General features: G+C 39.8%; 1 protein-coding gene across 1 annotated transcript in view; it reads right to left on the bottom strand.

The window, feature by feature from the left end:
- Positions 1-230: 230 nt before the first annotated feature.
- The window catches only part of LOC134582605 (serine/threonine-protein kinase N2-like), a 57,829-nt gene continuing 35,111 nt past the window's right edge, over positions 231-22,948 (bottom strand). The window contains exons 4-19 of the mRNA XM_063439272.1: positions 22,530-22,620; positions 19,765-19,892; positions 18,868-19,027; positions 18,113-18,141; positions 17,803-18,031; positions 13,011-13,120; positions 12,126-12,269; positions 11,495-11,570; positions 9,866-10,922; positions 9,588-9,719; positions 7,466-7,651; positions 6,176-6,238; positions 5,475-5,551; positions 3,179-3,321; positions 1,412-1,492; positions 231-434 (exon numbers count right to left, since the gene is read on the bottom strand). Of these exons, the coding sequence (XP_063295342.1) occupies positions 231-434; positions 1,412-1,492; positions 3,179-3,321; positions 5,475-5,551; positions 6,176-6,238; positions 7,466-7,651; positions 9,588-9,719; positions 9,866-10,922; positions 11,495-11,570; positions 12,126-12,269; positions 13,011-13,120; positions 17,803-18,031; positions 18,113-18,141; positions 18,868-19,027; positions 19,765-19,892; positions 22,530-22,620 (2,910 nt within the window). The remainder of the gene's footprint in view (positions 435-1,411; positions 1,493-3,178; positions 3,322-5,474; positions 5,552-6,175; positions 6,239-7,465; positions 7,652-9,587; positions 9,720-9,865; positions 10,923-11,494; positions 11,571-12,125; positions 12,270-13,010; positions 13,121-17,802; positions 18,032-18,112; positions 18,142-18,867; positions 19,028-19,764; positions 19,893-22,529; positions 22,621-22,948) is intronic.

Genomic DNA, 22,948 nt, shown 5'->3' on the forward strand with positions numbered 1-22,948 from the left:
CTTTCCAGGAAGGCATGTTCCCTTTTAACATTTGCTGACTTTTTTCTATTTTCTTTCTTACTTTTCCTCTATCTTTATTTCTATTAATCAATTGATCTTCATGCCATCTATTATGCACATTATCCACAATTAGATACTGAATCAATTGGAAATAATAATACTTTTATTGGAATAAATAACAATGCTAATATGATGATTCCAGCGAAGTCCATCCATGTCTATCTCCAGCTTTAAATCCTATCGGAAACCCAGTCAAAATCTTTGAATAGCTCCAGCTCTACATCAGATAGTGACTCAGACTCGCCTGGCGGTGTCAGAATGGGGGCGCATGATGTGTACATTCTATTAAAGTAGCGGACGTCGTCTGGTCCCTCGATGGATGGTACGCATGGCGGCCTGACACTCTTAAACAATAATGCGAACCAGTCTATTTGCTGTTAAAAATTCAAAAAGTTTAAGGGAAAAGGATGAGGAAGATAAGTAGTGTGTACTCTTATACAATCAGTAAACTAAGAATATAGAATAATAGATATGAAAATAGGGGTGGCTTTTCCATAGGGACAAGGAGATGCTGGGTATAATTTTCCTATGATCCCTGAATGATTAAATATAAAATACCGTATTTATCGGCGTATAACACGCACCTTATTTTCAGAAGGAAATTCCAGGAAATTTCCCCCCCTTCATCCCATAGTGCTCCCCCCCTCCCATAGTATTCTCCCCCCCCTCCCATAGTATCCCCCCCCCCCTCCCATAGTGTTCCCCCCTCATCCCATAGTGTTCCCCCCCCTTTCCATAGTATTCTCCCCCCCTCCCATAGTATTCTCCACCCCCTCCCATAGTGTTCCCCCCCTCATCCCATAGTGTTCCCTCCCCTTTCCATAGTATTCTTCCCCCCCTCATCCCATAGTGTCCCCCCCCTTTCCATATTATTCTCCCCCCCCCATAGTATTCTCCCCCCCCCCCCCTCGCATAGTATCCCCTAGTGCACTTTCCCTCTTGTCCCATATTTACTTACCTGTCTTGAAGCGTGGGCCGGCTTCACAGCGTACACCGCGGTACTGGAACTTCAATTTCAGGTACCGGTTTCCGGCGGGACTGAAAGGAAGTGTGCACACAATGTGCACACTTCCTTTCAGTCCCGCCGGAATCCGGAACCTGAAATTGAAGTTCCAGTACCGCAGTGCGCGCTGAACACCGGCCCACGCTTCAAGACAGGTAAGTAATTATGGGATATCGGCGTATAACACGCACCCACGATTTTCCCCCTATTTTCAGGGAGAAAAAGTGCGTGTTATACGCCGTTAAATACGGTACATGAACTCCAGAAATATTGTATATTTGGTTAAAAATCTCAACTAAAACCTAATATTTATTTAGCTGCTAGAATGTGTCTTTCTATTTGACATACTTTAAAAAAAGGGTGGCTCTTCAGATCCCAGGCATCATTCTCGCTGGCTCCTAGACGGACTTTGGGATCTTTATGCAAAAGCTGTAAAAGAAAATTTAGAAAAATGGAAAATGTTATTTTAACTGAAAAAAACTGAGAATTAAAGGCATTTTCTTGCAGGTTCTGTAAAATCTTATTTTATGAGCTCAGGCTGTATACGTTAGTACAGAGCTCAATGAACAGAAGGCACCATATCGCCATGGCATCGTGTTCTGGTGCCCGGACATAGCTCTGCCCTGATCGATGGTATTAGTCATGCTTATTATTTCATTCACCACATGGAATTCTAACCGGTTTTATTCTGTAACTAGATCCATGTGTTTGTGACTGCTTGTTGTTCTCTGTTACAATCTAACACACCGAATATTCACACAGGACCAGCTGTGTTTCCAGAGCCTTACAAATCAAACTGCCCGAGCCCACATTCACACACAATGGAATCATTATAGCATGATAAGCCATAAGAGTAGTACTGCTTAGAAGCAGGAACTTTAATCCTGGAGGGTCCAAGAACGAGCTAACTCAATCTATCTAAATTAGAAAGCACTATGTGTTGGCAACTTACACTTCTTAATATTGATCGTGCTTCTGCAGTCAGGAACCTCGGATAGTGCGGCGTTGAATAGACAATATTATACCTCACCTCTCTTCTGTTACCTGAGAAGGGATACTAATAGAAAAACTACAGTTAGAAAAAGTGCAGGGTTGGCATGGGATCTACGGTGGGTAATGTCTAATGTAAATGGTTTGCCAAAGCAGAACCAATAAATATAATATAAATAAACTGAGAGAGTATTATAGGGTTAAAATTAAACAAAGTGGACAGCACACTTGTGTGATATGAATCTAGAAAAAAAACATTCACCACAATAGTTAACATTCTAGTGGTGTGTGCGGATAAATAAATAAGGACATGGGCATGTCGGGGGACACAGAGAGGGGAGGAAGGTCAACAAAGCACTGGAGCCAGTGTTCGTACAAGCCCTGTCAGGGAGAGCGGGGAAGCAGGGCAAGAGCACAAGCAAGAGTGTTTGCTGAGAAAGTCACCCAACGATCGTCCAGACACCAGGTGAACCTGCAAGACAGTTGACTCCAGGGATATTTCCATCCCACATATGTTGAATTACCTGAGCCAGTTGCACATAGGCTCATTAAGTGTAATGCAACAATAACATTATTTTTTATATTTATTTTATGTTCAAACTGTATTACACTATTTGGAGTATTTCCCCTTACAGAGACATTTGGGATATCATATACATGGTATATTCCTTATTTTTTTACCCTTACACACCACTAGTGCTCACTATTGTGCTAAATGTTTATTTCATAGATTGATATCACACAAGTGCGTTGTCCACTTAGTTTAGTTTTTATGTCTGAATATATTTGTAAAATTTACTGATTGTTTTCACTGTGGAGATTAGCAGCACTTATCGTTACATCTACACAGCGCCTGTTTGTACCATACATCTGTTTTTTGTTTTTTTTTTCTATAGGGTTAAAATAAGTTTGGATAAAGTGAAGAGGGAGTTATTGGGTTCTGATATTTAGATACACAGTATAATGAGCTGTAGTAGTTATGGTGCTCAGGTTTCCCTTTAACCCCTACCAGTCTACAGTTTGAAATGCTATCACTATTATCAATGGACTGTTTGACATCACACAAGGTATTTTTGGTTTATAAACGAGGAATCCTACAAATTGGTAAAAATGAGCTATTCTTACCATTCCACACAGCATTATATAAATAACTGCACCGAGACTCCACCAGTCAATAGATGTTGTGTATGGTTTACCGCAAACCATTTCCGGTGCCATGTAATGCAGGGTGCCACAATATGTTCTGTCTTGTTCTCCATATCCCATCCCTCAGAAAAAGAGAAAAGATAAATGTGCATCGGTAAATATACTGATAGATGTTGACACTTCCTTTCAGTCCCGCCGGAAACCGGAACCTGAAATTCAAGTTCCAGTACCGCGGTGAGCCCTGTGCTGCCGGCCAACGCTACAAGACAGATCTGAGACTTTAACTTATAACAAAAGACTAAGACAACATCAGATGGTACAACATCAGATTCCCAGTAGACAGGAATAAGCCCTATGAAGTATTGGTAATTTTAAATATTTTAGAGTGCTCTCACCATTTTATATTTCACTTTGTTTCACTTGTATATGTGTTGAGTGGTGCACGTAGGTGATAGCAGCACCAGATTTTCACTTTTCCCAACACTCTGTTTCTATTGTATGATACAGATAGATGTTGCTGATATACAGTATATGTTATAAGTGATATTAGAATATTGCTGCAAGGAGTTGGTGCATTGCAGCTGCAGATTCTCTCTGTAATTTTGTATAAAGTTTTACATGGTGTTTACGAATCTGTGGCTGACAAGCCAACCAATCAGAGTGCTCTAATGAGAATTCAATGTGTGGGAAAGCCTTTATAAAGGCAATTCCCACTTTAAAGCTTCATATTGCACTAGCCCTCGCAGGACAAAGAAAGATTTATTTAAGTTGTGTCAGGTTTATAATTTTGTGGGCAGGTTTTTGCAATTGGGATTTGTAAGTGTTACATTGCAGGATGATGGATACTAAAGTAGCCTTTTTGGGGCTGAAGATAAGATTTACAAGAAAAAAAGACTTCAGAAGAGAAGTATAATTTATTTTCTTTCAAAGATATTAGTTTTAATGCCTCCCTCCCAATTTTATTATAATGAAAGGGGTTGGTAGGTGTAATTCATTGTAAAAGAGGGGATTGGGGACCCAATAGTGACAATCAATTTTGGGGGAGGGTTGGACAATGGCATGTTCAACCCCCATTGTTTAAAGGGACACTATAGTCACCAGAACAACTACAGCTTATTGAATTTGTTCTGGTGAATAGAATCAATACCTTAAGGCTTTTTGCTGTAAATACTGTCTTTTCAGAGAAAATGCAGTGTTTGCATTACAGACTAATGATAACTTCACTGACCTCTCCTCCGATAGCTGTTAGAGATCATTTCTAGGTCATGGCTGCCTAAAATGCATCCAAACATTCAGTGTCTTCTCCCTCTACATGCAGACACTAAGCTTTCCTCATAGAAATGCATGGGTTCAATTAATCTCAATGAGGAGATGCTGATTGGCCAGGGCTGTGTTTGAATTGTGCTGGCTCTGCCCCAGATCTGCCTCCTTGACAGTCTCAACCAATCCTATTGTGAAGCATTGTGATTGGCTCTGGCAACAACTTCTGATGATGCCAGCAGGCAGCTTGCTAGTCTGAGACAAACAGCATATGCACAGCTACAGCTTCAGGCTTGAATACAAGTAAGATTGTGCTATATTTAGGGAGGCATGAGGGGCCCAGGGGGGCTAGATGGTGGTTTTAACACTATAGGGTCAGGAATACATGTTTGTGTTCCTGATCCTTTAGCGCTCCTTTAAATATTTAGAGCCCCTACCCAGCACTAATGAATGTGGTGGGGACATTAGGTTCTCCCAGTATAAAATGAGTAGCCTTCCACCAACTGTCGACCTGCATTATTGATTTTTAGCCCCCCACCAAATGCCTACAGGTGGGGATACAAGGGACTATGTGCTCCCAATTATTTACTATGGACATTGGCTGCCCAGTCACTAGTTTTAAACAGTCCCTATGGCAGTTAAGGGAAGGGGGAGGTTTTAAACTTCCTTATAGTCATATGGGGATCTTAATGGTCCCCACAGGGTTTTTATTTATATATTTTGACCAACTGCAACATAATTAACCCTTGCAGTTGCCAAGGCTTTAACTATTTTCATTCTGGTTTCTATAAATGCCTAGGGGAAAGAATTTTGGAAAATTTCGCTGCATTTCTGACAAATTTCAGTCAGATGGGTTTGCCCCATTAAGTACGAAGCCAATCGGACTTTAGTGAGTAACGGTTTGTGTTTCATACATACTTTTAATTCGGTTTGCAGTTGGATGTTATCTGAAGGTAAAGTAAAATTCTGCAACTTTGTGAGAAATGACTTTTGTTTAATATAAACTAATTTTTACCTTGTTTACTAAGACCAAAGTCTGTAATTTTGGCAAATCCATCTATGTCAATTACAATGTTTTCCAATTTGAGATCTCTGGATTTAAAATACAGAAAAATAGTTTTTATTTTTTTCAATATCACTAGAGGCACTTGAATTACATGGTTTTTTTTTTAGCCTTTTTAAAGATTAGATTTAAAGACTTAACTATTATAAGACAAACAGTTAACATAATAACATAACTAATCAATCAAACCACAGACACAGCATTTTGATCACAATACATTAAAATAACACAGATAATATTTATGGGGACACTATGTATGTATACATTTGTTATACACCTACCCTTAGAAGGGTGACTTGATGCTGTCTTTACAAAATTGTGTCCAATTCAGGTACATATACACATAAATACAGAAGATATAAAATCTTTTACCTGAATTGGACGTACTACACGCAATTTTGTTAAGACAGCATCAAGTCACCCTTCTAAGGGTAGGTGTATAACAAATTTATTGAATGATCCACTCCTAAGGTGAACTGCTGTTAGCGTTTTTCCCTTTCTATTTTACTATACAAATTTGTGGTGGGTGAAAGGGACTCCCACCAGAGTGTTGTAGCGTTTTGCAATTTACCATAATCACTACCTAAGCGCCTGCAACACACAGCTCTTTGTTCACTATGTATGTTCAACTTTATTTTTTCCTGTACACTTACCTGTGAACAATATCGTTTTGATGCAAGAAATCCAGGCCGAGCACACAACACGCCGCATAAAACCTGTAGAAAAGAGAATAAGTTAGTTTCATTTTAGGGAAGGAAATGAAGTTTTTGTACCATTGAAAATTTTGATTCCACCAATCATGTGTCAATCTGTGCTCAGATATATTTCCTGCAATGTCTTGTATCTTCTGTATTAACAGTCAGCTTAATCTGTTTTTGATTTTGTTTTCAAATTTCTAGTCCACCTTAAAGGAACACTATAGGGTCAGGAACACAACCCTGTATTCCTGACCCTATAGTGTTAAATCCACCATCTAGCCCCATGGTCTCTCTAAATAGAGTAACATCATACTTGTATTCAAGTCTGCAGCTGCCTCTGACCCTGATCTGCCTGCTTGGCTGACATAGTTTTCCCATAGGATTGGCTGAGACTGTCAAAGAGGCAGATCAGGGCCAGCACAAGCCAATCACAGCCCTGGTCAATCAGCATCTCTTCATAGAGATGCATTGAATCAATGCATCTCTATGAGGAAAGTTCATTGTCTCCATGCAGAGGCACTGTACACTGTACAGCACTTTCCCATGAAGCACTTCCAGCTGCCATCTTAGGAGTGGCCAGTGAAGTTATCACTAGGCTGTAATGTAAACACTGCATTTTCCATGAAAAGACCGTGTTTACTGCAAAAAGCCTGAAGGGAATGATTCTACTCACCAGAACAGATACAATAATCTGCAGTTGTTCTGGTGACTATAGTGTCCCTTTATTACATTTGGTTAGGATGTCTAGCTTGGTGTCACGAGTCCATGAATATTGGCTGGTTTTCTGATCTCTGCAGTTTGGTGCAGTACCTCATACTGCCAACACCTTTCTGTGGTGCTGTTGCAGGCTGCTGTCCTCAGACTGAAGAGATCTGACTGTCCCCAGCAGGCCTTTCCTTAGGATGATGTTCTCCCTCTTTAGTGTAGCCCAGCCCTTTCTGTGTCAATTCATTGGATTTGTTCTGGAGTTGCTCCCTGTGTCCTGCTCCTGGAGATCATGTGTCCAGAAGGTCAGAGACCCAGAGGCCTCCAGTTTCCTCATATTAAATTTCCCTTTTCTCTTGTTTTGCATTTGTGTTACCCACTTGTTTTCGTGTAGCTAACATACTTGTTATCTTTCCTCATTGCTTTGTATTTATATGGGTATTAATTTCCTACTTACGGTGATTGCTGCTGCAGTCAGCACCCTTTACCAACCAAACTGCGACAATCCGTTTCCATAATCCCAAAACTATTGTTACTTACACAGCTCTGGTTGTGGAAAATGGCTGAAAGTTGTTGTTCCTAATATCGGTCATTAAGTCCCCACCAGCGGCATACTCCATTAAAAAACAAAAATGACCCTGAGTCTGGAAACTTGCCAACATGTTAACAAGGAAAGGATGCTGTACTTCGCTCACAGTATGTAGGATTTCCTTTTCACATATAAGCCTTGGAAATAAAAATGGAATAATTCAACTAATCACTTTTTTTTTTTGCTGTGCAAATAATAACATTCATACTTGTAGTGCCACGACAACATTTACAAGCCTAGCAATAAGAAATTGTATAAAGCTTCAGCATGGCATGTAGAGTAAACGCACATTTTTAGAATATAGTAATAACAAGCTAGAGTCATGTCTGGGTATATATTAAGATAGAGGCTTGCTAACGAGTAGCTTGTCCAGACACGGTGACAACTGATGAAGTAACATAGGGTAAGAATGCTAAATCACATGCTAAGCCATTACCCAGAGGAGTACTACTGCATCTAAAAGCTCTACCAGAGTGTCTCATCCACGCAACATAAATTATACGAAAAAAAAATACAAAAAAAAATGTAAGACTAAAGTAAAGTCAATGATAACATTTTTTGACTGAACAGCTGAAGGCAGAATGGGAGTTGGAGTCCTTCAGGAATCCCAGCAAAGCTCATACAGGAGGTGTAATGGCTATATGCTGTAGTGAGTCCCATGTTTAGCCAATTCCCAGTCTCTGGATATGAAGAATAGCTGTAATAGAACGGTGAGGCAAGGCAACTCCATAGCCCCAGGCCTTTGTGTAGGCCTGGATCCCTGATCCACGGGCTTGAGAAATGACAAAGTTGAAGTCCTTCCCATCTAAGGGACAGCAGAAGAGTGGTATGGTTTATCGCTGATTGCTGGTGTGGTTGATGCAAGGTGAGTAAGCCCTTATTGACCTTCAGCCCAGGAGTATCGTGGAAACGAGGAGCAGTTGCTTGCGGTTGAGTAATGCCCACAGGGTCCTGTCACCATCTCGCGTCTGTCGCCTCTGATCTCGAGATCGGGAATTCAGCCGGGACAGTTTTTCTCGGGCTGTTAGCTTAGGCCAGAAGTCGTTAAAGATAGCTTCCAATATTATCATAGAGTGCTCAACGGGGTCACTCCAGGGCTACTCTGTCATATTTACAGCATGCCCCTGATGGGAGAGTACCTCCACCATCCTGCATTCAGAGTTGCGTTCCAATACACTGCTGTACGATTCCAGACAGGTGACAGGTAGCGCAGTGGGGACCGGGATAACCCCCACCAGCCCAGGGGGGACACAGTAGGTCTTTGCAAGAGAGTTGTGCTTCACAGGTCAGAAGACTGGCCGCCTCTCCTGCCTGGTGCCTTCACTAAGCCTCATCGGCTCCGCCGGAGATAAAGGCATCGGCACCTCTAAAAACCGGACCGTACCATTCAGTGTTAGCAGCTGGTAGGGCACCGAATGTGTTGATTGTGAATGCAGATTGCCTCAAGAATAGGCTTAAAATAGGAGTATTGTGAGGAGCACTGTCAAGATGCAAATAGAAACATGGAATGTGACCAATAAGAACCATTCGGCCCATCTAGTCAGCCCAATTTTCTAAATACTTGTATTAGTCCCTGGCCTTATCGTATGGCTAGGATAGGATTATGCCTATCCCATGTATGCTTAAACTCCTTTACTGTGTTAACCTTTACCACCGCAGTTGGAAGGCTATTCCATGCATCCACTACTCTCTCAACAAAATAATACTTTCTGATTTTATTTTTAAACTTTTGTCGCTCTACTTTAAGACTAAGTCCTCTTGTTGTGGTAGTTTTTCTTATTTTAAATGGCAACCAGCTACCATGAGGCATAGGCCTTGCCCCCAATTAATCACTTTTTTAAAGGCAACTCTTGCACACAAATAAAAACTGACAAATAGTATCACCATCCAAAAATTAATCAAAAAATTAGGATGATAAGTACCCTCCATTTACTGACCTTGGGACTCTTTTAGTTCCAGTTATGTCTTGTTTTTTTTGGGCTTTTAAAGCAAATTTGCTCTTTGTACGCTTGTACTCAACAAGCAGAACCTGAAATGCAAAATACATATATATATATATATATATATTGTTACCTAGCATTTATCTTGACACCTTTTATATTGAAAGTGGAATTCACACCATAACCCACCTTTCCAAATGCTCCTCTTCCCAGCACACAGAGACAATCAAAATCCTGAATGCTCAGCCGAGCTCCTTGCTGAATACTGCAAAGAAAAGAACACGTTTTAAATATATTTAAAATTACATACAGTCCCCTCCCCCATGAAAAAACAAAGACCCAAAACAAAATTCTACTATAACACACAGTATACGTTAACAGCATTGATGAGAAAGATGAATATCTCAATACCCAGCTGATGATGATGGATTTTCCACATCTGCTTCTGCCAATGGAACAGCGTCACGAACTAAACCCTTTGGTGGTCCAGTGGTTTCTTCTGCAATGTTATCAATATCAATAACTGCATCTTTCTCTGTTGATGTTTGGATGTTTTTTTCCATATCAGTAGCAGCACCAGGTGGTGATGATTCCACTTTCTTATTGTCCACTGCTGACACTTGAGGCGTGTCAATTACTACAGCCTGCTCTGGAGCTGGTTGGATTATCTTTTCTGTATCTTCATCGTCAGCTGGCAGCAATGGCTTCATGCTCTCAGAGTCCTCTACTGGTAGTGATTGAGGATTAATAGCTGCATCCTCCTCTGGAGGTGGTTGGATTGTCTTTTCTGTATCTTCATCGTCAGCTGGCAGCAATGGCTTCATGCTCTCAGAGTCCTCTACTGGTAGTGATTGAGGATTAATAGCTGCATCCTCCTCTGGAGCTGGTTGAATTGTCTTTTCTGTAATTTCATCAACAGCTGGCACCGATGGCTCCACGCTGTCCGTGTCCTTTACTGGCAATGGAGTAGGGTCAGTAACTAAATCAACTTCTAGAGCTGGTTGGATTGTCATTTCTAGCAAGCTTACAATAGCTGGTGGTAATGGTTCCATGCTCACAGAGTCCTCTACTGCTACTGGCAGTGGAGCATTGTCAAAAATTCTAGCTTCCACTGGAGGTGGTTGGATAGTTTCTGTACTAATGGTGTTGATAGCTGGTAGTGTTGAATCCACATTCTCAGTGTCCACTACTGGTACATTGTCAATAGTTGTAGCTTCCACTGGAGGTGGTTGGAAGGTCTCTTCTGTAATGGTATCAGCATCAGGTGTTAATGGGCGCATGCTCTCAGTGGCTACTGGCAATATAGGATTGTCAGTAACAACATCTTCTTCTGGAGCTGGCTGGATGGTCTTTTCCGTTTCAGTATCCACAGCCGGCGCCGATGAATCCACGCTCTTAGTATCCGATTCTGGCAGCGAATGAGCATCAATAGCTGCATCCTCCAGTGGAGCTGGTTCGGTGGTCTCCTCTATAAAAGTAGCACAGAACATAACTTGAGTATTGTATATGATACACAGAGATCAATAATGTATTAATTGCTTACATCATAATCCAAAAACTCTAAAGTAAAAGCATAGGAAAAAAAAGAAGGAACACAATCTCCAAGCCTAGAACTTTATTTGAATGTATTAATTGTGAGTTATGGTTTATAATATTACAATAACCAATAATACCAATGTCGTTAATGGGAATGGCATCCAGTGAAAATGATGATCTTCAGGTAGGTATAAGTAATTTAATCTGTGTATACTGTATATGTTATAAGATGTACATCCTGCAGTATGGTTGTTAGAATGGATGTATATGTATCAGTTTCTCTACCTGTAAGATAATGAAATGTGAAACCCCACACTGGTTACTGAGTGCATTCACACTGCTTGACAAGCTTGATGTGTTCTATCACACTGGGGGCTAGTACTGGGGTACAAGGGTTCGCCGCTTGTCAGTAACCAATCAATAATAATTTCTGCCTGATAGATGCCTTTAAAGGCCCATGGGCAGTTTGCTATTTAATACGAGGCATGTTAAACATACACTTACCTTGTTTTGAGGAGATTAATTTCTTAATTGTTTGAAGCTTTGGCCTTTTCTGGGTGAAAGGACTGGAAAACGTCACCTATTCCAAAACAAGGTGAAAGAGTTAACTGCAGGAAGTAAATGATAATATCTTATTTTGCCAAACCAACATAAAAACAGACACACAAATGGAAAAGTAAACAGCTTCAAATCTGTTCTTCTACAGCTAATCACAATAAGTGAAGCCCTTTATTTAGACAGTCTATAACTTAATATAGTGTCCTTTATCTAAAAAAGTCAAAGATTGCTAAAGATGCTATAAGTGGTAATGTAGGTAATATGACGTATATACAAAGGTTTATTCAATAAATGGCAAATTGCATGAATTGAAAACAGAGTCCCTTTAAGCTAAAAATCCAAGTTACTACTATTGCTGACTTAAGGAATGCTTTCAAATCACCTATTGTTACCTAAGTTGTGCATTTCAGTTTACACTTCAGTACAGTTTGATTTATATTTATACACTTATTCACTAAGTGTGAAAATCCACTATCTTTTAATTGTAAAGTTGTGTAACGTAATCATTCTTTTGTTTTCTGTATTATTACATTAAAATATAACTATAAATTTATCGTGGCCAGAGATTGGTTCTCACCTTGATGAAAAGGGTGCCCTGTGGTTCCAGTTGTAGACACAGTTCCTGTTTGGGGTTCAACAGGAATTCTTCCAACTTCAGAGTCTTTGTGGCACACAGTGATCTCTGATCATGCCAATATAAGGATATTTCTAGCTCCCGAGACTATGTAAAAATTAAATGAACAATAGTTATTTAAACAAAAAAAGTTTTGGGCCAATCATGTTTTCGTAAGGAACCATTTCCACACATTTAAACCACATTTTACCATTTTCACATTAAAAAAAAACAAAATTATTTTTCATCAATATATTGAGGTTAGTAAATGAATAGATATAAATTTGTTTAAAGTGTTATATTCTTTGCCCTATTACTAGCCACACTACTAGTCTTCCATGTGTGTGCTTGACACAGCAGGACTTGCTAACTTTGAGAGATTAATCGCAGTTCATTCCAGGTCAGGTGTACAGAGCATTAAGCAGACCCAGAAGTGGTGGGTATGTAAACATAAAATCAGTTTGCACCTATAAATTTTCTATCCACATGGCAAGCTTGTTTATTGGGGAAAATAAGCAATTAAACAATGTGGTTAGTTAATGCTTGACAGAATGCCTTTAACTAAAAAGTTATAAAAAGTCAAGGTGGCAAATGTTTTCTAAAATATGCAATATATCACAGATTGTTTAAAAAATCCTTTAACAATATCTAGAGAAAGATAAACTAACCCAATGTTAAACAACTCTACATTTTAACTGTCTGACACATTAAGGTCCTAAAAGGTTTAGAAAAAGGAGTTCAATTAGACAACTCTTTACAGGATTTGAAGATTTATAACGTATTAATTCTACCTGGGGCCAAAAATGAATTCAAGCTAAAAAAAAAATAATACACGCATGCCATATGTACCTTATCTAAATCCAGTTTAAATGTCTTATTCCAGGATGGGTTAGAAACAGTTTTCCAACTTGTTGAACCCACTGGAATATGATCGATCTTCAGCTGAGTACGGACTTCACCTGTAAGGAAATTTCAGGAACTCAACTTAAAAGGTTAAGAGTATTTTAATTTAAAGAACATTTCTACGTAGCTTTGGTCAATACACAGACAATATAAAGGTTCATCTATTAGCTTTACACAAAGCTCTAGAGGTTTGCTTTCATCAAAGGAGTCTAATCTCCTGTATTCTGTAAAAAAAACAAAAGAAAATAAAAAAACTAGACAACTTTATAGTCAGCCAGGTAATACAGTCTGAATATAAGCAAAGAGATATATGTGAAATAACACTAGAACCAATTCACTAAAAACATGTTGAAAATGATGTTCCTGCTGTCGGTCTTTTTTGTCTAACAAATAATGTAAAGAATGGAGTTTGTACGATGAGTGAGTCCAAGTTTATATGTGGGTAGAGTAGTTTGGTGTTGACCTGCTACAAATTTTGAACAGGATATAGATCGATATTGTGGTTTTGATTTTCATTTGGATAGCGATGTTTATTGTAAATACATATTGGCCACAGATTTGGAAGAATTGTTTTACAGAGGTGTCTTCAATAAATAATTTGTGTAACCAATCCAATAGAATCAGGTAAGTGAGTTTACGATAAATAAGGCCATTGTAGGGCATAAGGCCCGTCTACCAACTTAAAATGTAGTTTGTGAGCTGCTGTATAGAGTAATGTTAAAAATGTCTTATTATGGAACAATGGCCATCAAACGATCTGAACAGGTGTTGCAATGTATAAAGCTTATTTTTCTTTTTAAAACTACTTTGCTATACATTGCAACACCTGTACAGATTGTTGGCTGACTAAAACGGTCTACTTGGTTTTTTACTTTGGAGCAGCGCCATTTTTTTTGTAAATCTCAAGACTGAGATATCTAATGGATTTCCCTGATTCTGAATAGTCTCACTACGCTAACACGTGGAAACCTACAGCATGACAACAATGTGGGACTAGGAGGTTTCCCACTGCAGCCTCGGTTTGGCACAATGGAAGAGGTCCCATGCTGCAGTCTTGGTTTGGCACACTGGATTAAGGAGGTACCATGCTGCAGCCTTGTTTTGGCACACTGGATTAAGGAGGTACCATGCTGCAGCCTTGTTTTGGCACACTAGATTAAGGAGGTACCATGCTGCAGCCTTGTTTTGGCACACTGGATTAAGGAGGTACCATCCTGCAGCCTTGTTTTGGCACACTATATTAAGGAGGTACCATCATGCAGCCTTGTTTTGGCACACTGGATTAAGGAGGTACCATGCTGCAGCCTTGTTTTGGCACACTGGATTAAGGAGGTATCATCCTGCAGCCTTGTTTTGGCACACTGGATTAAGGAGGTACCATCATGCAGCCTTGTTTTGGCACACTGGATTAAGGAGGTACCATGCTGCAGCCTTGTTTTGGCACACTGGATTAAGGAGGTACCATCCTGCAGCCTTGTTTTGGCACACTGGATTAAGGAGGAACCATCCTGCAGCCTTGTTTTGGCACACTGGATTAAGGAGGTACCATCATGCAGCCTTGTTTTGGCACACTGGATTAAGGAGGTACCATGCTGCAGCCTTGTTTTGGCACACTGGATTAAGGAGGTACCATGCTGCAGCCTTGTTTTGGCACACTAGATTAAGGAGGTACCATGCTGCAGCCTTGTTTTGGCACACTGGATTAAGGAGGTACCATCCTGCAGCCTTGTTTTGGCACACTATATTAAGGAGGTACCATCATGCAGCCTTGTTTTGGCACACTAGATTAAGGAGGTACCATGCTGCAGCCTTGTTTTGGCACACTGGATTAAGGAGGTACCATCCTGCAGCCTTGTTTTGGCACACTATATTAAGGAGGTACCATCATGCAGCCTTGTTTTGGCACACTGGATTAAGGAGGTACCATGCTGCAGCCTTGTTTTGGCACACTGGATTAAGGAGGTACCATCCTGCAGCCTTGTTTTGGCACACTGGATTAAGGAGGTACCATGCTGCAGCCTTGTTTTGGCACACTGGATTAAGGAGGTACCATCCTGCAGCCTTGTTTTGGCACACTGGATTAAGGAGGTACCATCATGCAGCCTTGTTTTGCCACACTGGATTAAGGAGGTCCCATGCTGCAGCCTTGTTTTGGCACACTGGATTAAGGAGGTACCATCCTGCAGCCTTGTTTTGGCACACTAGATTAAGGAGGTACCATGCTGCAGCCTTGTTTTGGTACACTGGATTAAGGAGGTACCATCCTGCAGCCTTGTTTTGGCCCACTGGATTAAGGAGGAACCATCCTGCAGCCTTGTTTTGGCACACTGGATTAAGGAGGTACCATCATGCAGCCTTGTTTTGGCACACTGGATTAAGGAGGTCCCATGCTGCAGCCTTGTTTTGGCACACTGGATTAAGGAGGTAACACCCTGCAGCCTTGTTTTGGCACACTAGATTAAGGAGGTACCATCCTGCAGCCTTGTTTTGGCACACTAGATTAAGGAAGTATCATCCTGCAGCCTTGTTTTGGCACACTGAATTAAGGAAGTATCATCCTGCAGCCTTGTTTTGGCACACTGGATTAAGGAGGTACCATCCTGCAGCCTTGTTTTGGCACACTAGATTAAGGAGGTACCATCCTTCAGCCTTGTTTTGGCACACTAGATTAAGGAAGTATCATCCTGCAGCCTTGTTTTGGCACACTGGATTAAGGAAGTATCATCCTGCAGCCTTGTTTTGGCACACTGGATTAAGGAGGTCCCATCCTGCAGCCTTGTTTTGGCACACTGGATTAAGGAGGTACCATCCTGCAGCCTTGTTTTGGCACACTAGATTAAGGAGGTCCCATCCTGCAGCCTTGTTTTGGCACACTGGATTAAGGAGGTATCATCCTGCAGCCTTGTTTTGGCACACTGGATTAAGGAGGTATCATCCTGCAGCCTTGTTTTGGCACACTAGATTAAGGAGGTACCATCCTGCAGCCTTGTTTTGGCACACTGGATTAAGGAGGTCCCATCCTGCAGCCTTGTTTTGGCACACTGGATTAAGGAGGTACCATCCTGCAGCCTTGTTTTGGCACACTAGATTAAGGAGGTCCCATCCTGCAGCCTTGTTTTGGCACACTGGATTAAGGAGGTACCATGCTGCAGCCTTGTTTTGGCACACTAGATTAAGGAGGTACCATCCTGCAGCCTTGTTTTGGCACACTGGATTAAGGAGGTCCCATCCTGCAGCCTTGTTTTGGCACACTAGATTAAGGAGGTATCATCCTGCAGCCTTGTTTTGGCACACTGGATTAAGGAGGTACCATCCTGCAGCCTTGTTTTGGCACACTAGATTAAGGAGGTACCATCCTGCAGCCTTGTTTTGGCACACTGGATTAAGGAGGTCCCATCCTGCAGCCTTGTTTTGGCACACTGGATTAAGGAGGTATCATCCTGCAGCCTTGTTTTGGCACACTGGATTAAGGAGGTACCATCCTGCAGCCTTGTTTTGGCACACTGGATTAAGGAGGTACCATCCTGCAGCCTTGTTTTGGCCCACTAGATTAAGGAGGTACCATGCTGCAGCCTTGTTTTGGCACACTGGATTAAGGAGGTAACACCCTGCAGCCTTGTTTTGGCACACTGAATTAAGGAGGCTTTCTTGCAGTTTATACTCCACATATATTGAAGTGCTACAGTTTCCTATGAGGTTTGCTACATAGACCCTCCTGTGTTATACACCCCTGGGTATGACATTATGTCAAGGATTTTACTGGTGATCTGAGAGGTGGGCCTATCTTATTTATATATTTTTTGTCACACTATTCCATGTTTTCTACTATACAGTAACGTTTGTGTAATATTGTATTTGTTTAATACTATTAGCATTTATTATGAATGTACAGGATTACATAATAATGTACTGTTATATATCACAATGCCATTGTTAGATACATGTAATAATAATATTTAATGGCAATTAAATGGATGATAAAAAATTAACCCAAAACATTGCATTAACAAATAATCAGGAAAGTCCAGAGCATAAAATTGAAAGTCAGGCTGGCTGTGAGCTGTGTTCAAGTCTCAGAATGGTAAAGCCGCAATCCCAAAGAAACAATGAAATCATCAATGAGTAAAGTAGTCGAGATCTCGTCTACTGATTAGATAAGACGATAATGTAAGGGGTGTTGTGAGCCAGTATTCTCCCCATGGACCAGGAGGATGTTTCAAAGGCAACTTGTAACTTGTTTAGAGGAGGATATAAAGTTGACAGATAGGATTCCCAGCTTGAAGAATCTTTGGTAAATGTTTCCTTCACTTTTAAAGTTTAGAGTCACTTCATTCAGAATTTGTAAAATAATTTGGTGGAAAAAGGCAATTGTGGAGGGATATCTGGAAATATGTTTTGTAAAACTGATCTCCTTGACAACACTTTCAGTATTGTGATTGATTGGCAGGGTCTTTGTGAAGGACGGAGAATCCTATTAGATAATAATATTTGTATTTCGCCTCCATTCTCCCCAAACAGGAACATTGCAGAGTTAAAGGATCCAAGATTCCTATACAGACCTTGTCTAACCATGACCAGTCAAATGTTACTGGACTATGATTATAAATTCTGTCAGTAAATGGTGGGATATGTAGTTTAACAATTGTAGCAGGGAAAGGTTCGATACCCCAGATATTGAGCACTGTTATTGAGCGTCACTGTACACATAACGGGATTAATAAGATAAAAATCACTGTACTAGAAAAGTCAAAAGTCTCTTGGATGTTCTGATTGCTGCCACGGTTGTTTCTTCTGATCCGGTTCATTAATAAGAATCTTCCTCGACGTGGACTCCTGCCAGGGAGAACATCTGACGGGTCCTTTAGTCTGCCAGGTACATTCTCCAGAATACCGTGACAGCCCTTTACTCGCACTTTCAGAGTACCTGTCAAACAATCAGAATAAATATTGTAACAATGGCTATTACACTTTCACATTGATGTTAAAGAAAACTTTGTGTTTGGTCTAAGTAGCACACACAGAATATGAAATGATTAGGCAGCTTTTACATCTTTATCAGAATATAAATCAACCAAAACTGAACTTACAAACAGATAAAAACTCAGTAACTTCAGTTAGTCCCTGCTTGGTAGTCAGACAAGGTTTATCTCACTGGTGCCATTAGAGAGGAAACGTATACTATTTGCATTATTAGATATTTCTAAACACTCACAGGAGTAATTCAGAACCAAAATGCAACAAGTCCACGCTATACAAGTTGGAACCCCTCTATGCAAAGTGAACAAGGAGTCCACGTCTGGATTAACCTTTACACTTAGTGGGACTCTAAGATAATAAAAAAAAAAAAAGTAAAACTGAATTCATGAGAACACCAAAAAAGTGCAAATTCTCAGTAACATGTCATTTTCACATATTCAGATGATTATAAACTGTGTCTTAGACAGAGTAAGTAAAGTCATTTATCTAATTTCCCATTAGTAAAATATTCCTCAAAGTGTAATGCTTAACTTGTTTACTTAGTTTATGCTATTAATTCACTCAATAAAAAGTTATGCAGAAAGCTAGCTCAGTACATTTGGAAGAATGATGCTAAGAGTTACATATTGTTATCATTTAAAATGTCACCGGTCACATTTAAACTTGCATACACGTCACATAGAATAAATCCTGCTGGAATATCAGTAGGCTAACTGTGAGTTTCCTCCAGTCAGACTTCACACAGATGGAAACATGCTCGGATATTTCAATGTTAAATATTCTTGTTTCGTTTATTCCCAGATCTTTCAGAGACAAAACAACTTACCGGTTAGTGCTATGGACTTGGATTTGACTGAACCAAGGGACAGTTCCTCGGTGGTTATACTCTTCCTATGGTGGCCATCAGGAAGTTCTTTCACTCGTTCCTGCAAGGAATATTTAAGGAGGTCCAGCTTTTCATTTGACGCCTGTAGTATTGATTGTGCCTGTTAAAAAGTGAAAAAAAAAGATAAAGGATCAACAGAACGACAGACATTATCTGCTGGCAAAAATATCTGGAAGCTGCTGTCTAACATGAGCTGATGTTCAAGGTTAGACACACAAGTCCTACAAGTGTGGCTCATACTTTCACTGTATTTATAAAGGGTGTTATAATTCCACATCATGTTCAATGTATAAAACTCAGGATTAATCACTAAAGTCTGAAATCTGAACTGCAAATATTTAAACTAAAAATAGTGATCTGGAGAAATTCCATCTCGGCTTTAGTCAGAGCTTATCTAGGTTTGTTTCAGTTTGGTAATTCAGATTTTTATTTCCTACAAATCAGTTTATTGAAAAAAACCCGTATTTAACTTAAATGCTGAATGGAAAAGAAAAAACTAGTTAGCATAGATTTCCATAGATTGATATTATGCTATTGGCTTTTAATAAAACTAATGGGAATTAAACAATTGGGAGAATTTTAAATAAAGCACCATAGAGACAGAATAAAATACAGAACAAATGGACCAATAAAGACTTCAAACAATTAAGGTCTCAGAAGAGAGAATATAAATTATTCATAAAGCAGATTCTGTTGGCGCTTTATAAGTCATAATACTATACCATGGCTACTTGGCTAATGCCAATAAACTGCAACTTCCAACCCCTTGACAGACATTGGAGGCCCATTATTCATTCTGGGGATGAAATGGTTAAGAGAATACACTTTGTAACTGACCTCAACAAGCGGCTTTCCATCCAATTTCTGGATGGCATGTTTGGCTCCTTCAGCCACGGCACGCTCGATCGCAAATCGGTGGCTCAACTCCTCAATGCGTTTCTCCAATGGACTTATTGTAGGTGTTTCTAGGACACAAATTATTAAATTTTATTATATTAATGGTAAAAAGGAAATCGACATGGTAGTTTCAGGTGTCACAGTATTAAACGGGTAATTTCTATAAGGTTTCTCTACATATTTCTATATGTCTCAGTGCACTGTTTCAAACACAAAACATATTAACCGCTTTCCGACCACAGACAGAAATTTCCCATCAAGCTTGTCATTGCCTAAAGGAACCTTGATGGAAAAGTTCTGTCATTTATTAAAGTTAACCCTGGATCACCGCAATCGCGGGGTTAACGCTCCTCTGGTCTGTCTCGGTATTCAACGCAGACTGGGAGCCCCCGATCGCACTGTCCCTGCAGCTGTGATCGCTCTGACAGCCTCTGACTCTTCCGCGGCCAGTGTGAAGTGCATGGAGACGGATCAGTGATGATCTGCTTCTCCCTGTAAATAAAAGTTTTTAAGTTAAATCCCACCCCCTTTCACCTGCTTTAATATAATTAACCCCTTTCATGCCAATTGATCACTGACTACAGTTGTCAATTGGCAGGGACTACATTTTACAGTCATCAGCTTTTTATTTTTTTAAACCCTGAGGGTTAATTTTTATCTTTTTGAATCCTCAGGGGTTATATTTATTCTATTAATTCATTAAAATATTTTAAAATTATATATTTAGCTAGCTGGGGTGGGCGGAAAATAGTGGGGAATTGGTGAATTCGGTGTTAGGCTAGCTTGCCTGCTAAAGAGCTCCAAAGTGGGACACGGACACATCAAAACACCATGAAAATTCACACTTAAAAACCTGAACTTGTCACGTCTCGTTTACAGCACTGTAACATCACAAAATAGTGTCTAGGTCATACATTGGGCATATTGGTTTACTCAGAAGATGTAACTGAGCATACTTTTGGGGATATTATGACAGTGACACATATCAAGTGTAAGAAATTTTTTTTTTCCTTTCACCACAAACATTGGCATAAATTCGTAAAAAAATGGTGACAAGTTAGGGCACAATATACGCCATATAAAATACCCTGGGGTATCTGCTTTATCAAATGAAAGCCCTTTGTGGGGTTATTTAAACAGTCAAACTGCTATAATACTCCAAAATGAGACATAGGCCCGTCAAATCATTATATGAAAATTCTAATTATAGAAACTGAAATAGCCTTGTCTCTTATATGGCATTGTAGATTCACAGAATAGTGCCAAAGGCATACAATGGGGGTATCGTTATACTCAGCAGATGTAGCTGAACACAATAGCACACACTAGCTTTACGAAATACACATTACAAAACCGTTGTTATTGGTGTATATGCCAAAATAGAGAAAAAAAACACTTTTACTCCAATATTTAGCAGAGATTGGCGATGAAATCGCTACGTTAAAAGTGTCAAAATAATCTTGGGTAAATAGCCTGTTATAATAAAACACAGTAAAAAAGGAGGAATATTGGTAAAAGGTGCTCAAATCACCAAGTGTGAGTCACTCCAAATCACACAGAAAGTGTATAAAGCAATATCGTAAATAGTATGGTGAGAGCAAGTAATTATACACCAAATATAAAATAGATAAAATATATTAAACAGGCAATATTACCATATGTCTTGGATGTCCTAAAAATATAAAATAAAGGACATAGTATAGCCTGTATAAAATGAATGAAATGAAATAAATATAAAATTGACCACTCACGTGGTGCTGAGCCTTAAATAGCGGCTCAGACTATAAGCGCCTTTTTATAATTTCCTGGAGACCGCAATGCTGGAAAGGCAGGTTAAGTTTATCTCTGTCAGAATCCCCTTGTGTCAATTGATGAAAACCAAGTCAGGAAGTACAGGAACAAACTTTATTTGCATAGCATAGCATATAATGGAATCTCCCAAGAATATTGCACTAACGCGTTTCGACCGTTATAGTCTTTATCAAAGTGCTGTAGTGTGAAACAAATTTAGCGTTTAAATACATTAAAAAAGGCGCGCATTGTGATTTCTTCGCCGGTTTACTTCCGGTTTCCGGCTGTTACTCCTCGTCATTTAATTTCCGGCTTCCGGTCACGTTGCGTGTCACAGGGCATTTCCGGGTCAGCGGTCATGTTCCCTTTGCGTTCCAGCGAAACTCCGGTTCCGGTCAGCATCAATGAGTTTTTCTCAAATATCTTTTGTACCATGTCCATAATGTAAATAAACAGTGTAAAGAACATCCATTTTATACATATTTATCCATGCTTTGTACTGCTATTCGGAACTTTGGTGGGGAAGCTTATTGGAATAAAATATTTTACTAATTTTAACACAGTAAAAATTATTGAAAAGGATTACATATATATAAGAATATGTCATATCACGGAATATATAAAAACAGGCGAAGAAATCACAATGCGCGCTTTTTTTAATGTATTTAAACGCTAAATTTGTTTCACACTACAGCACTTTGATAAAGACCATAACGGTCGAAACGCGTTAGTGCAATATTCTTGGGAGATTCCATTATTTGCAAATAATACAAGAAATAACATTTGAATCATAGCTGAATTCCCTTTGTCTGACACTTCCAAGAGCTGTATGTTTCCCCATAAACCTAGCTTTCTATAAGAGAGCAGAACACAAACCACATTCACAATACACAGAACATATGACATCACTGAACCTTTATGTTGGAGAATCAACATGCGCAAAATTTCTATTTTTCTTTTGCTGTCATGGAGTATTTTCTGAGCATCACTGAGATGTTTCTGATCCTGTAAGCAGAAAAATCAAATGGATAATTAAAGGGACTCTATAGTCACCATATAAAAGCAAGAAAGACAGGTTCCCCAGCCTTCCTTCTTGCTTTTATATGAACTTTCATTGATTAAAAAAAAAAATTTCGGTGTTTTTATATTAAAAACTTACCTCCGTTCCAGCGCCGAGCTCCCCGCTAGGCCGCGCCCCCTTTTTCGTCAAAATGACGAAATCGCGGGGCCCAATGGGACGGCTTCGCGCTGGACCAATCGCGTTCTTCATAGAGCGGCATTGAATGCCGCCCTATGAAGAACCTGAGCGCTTTACCGCGCATGTGCGCGGAAT

This window comes from Pelobates fuscus, chromosome 13, assembly GCF_036172605.1.
Source record: "Pelobates fuscus isolate aPelFus1 chromosome 13, aPelFus1.pri, whole genome shotgun sequence".
NCBI classification, from domain to species: Eukaryota; Metazoa; Chordata; class Amphibia; order Anura; family Pelobatidae; genus Pelobates; species Pelobates fuscus.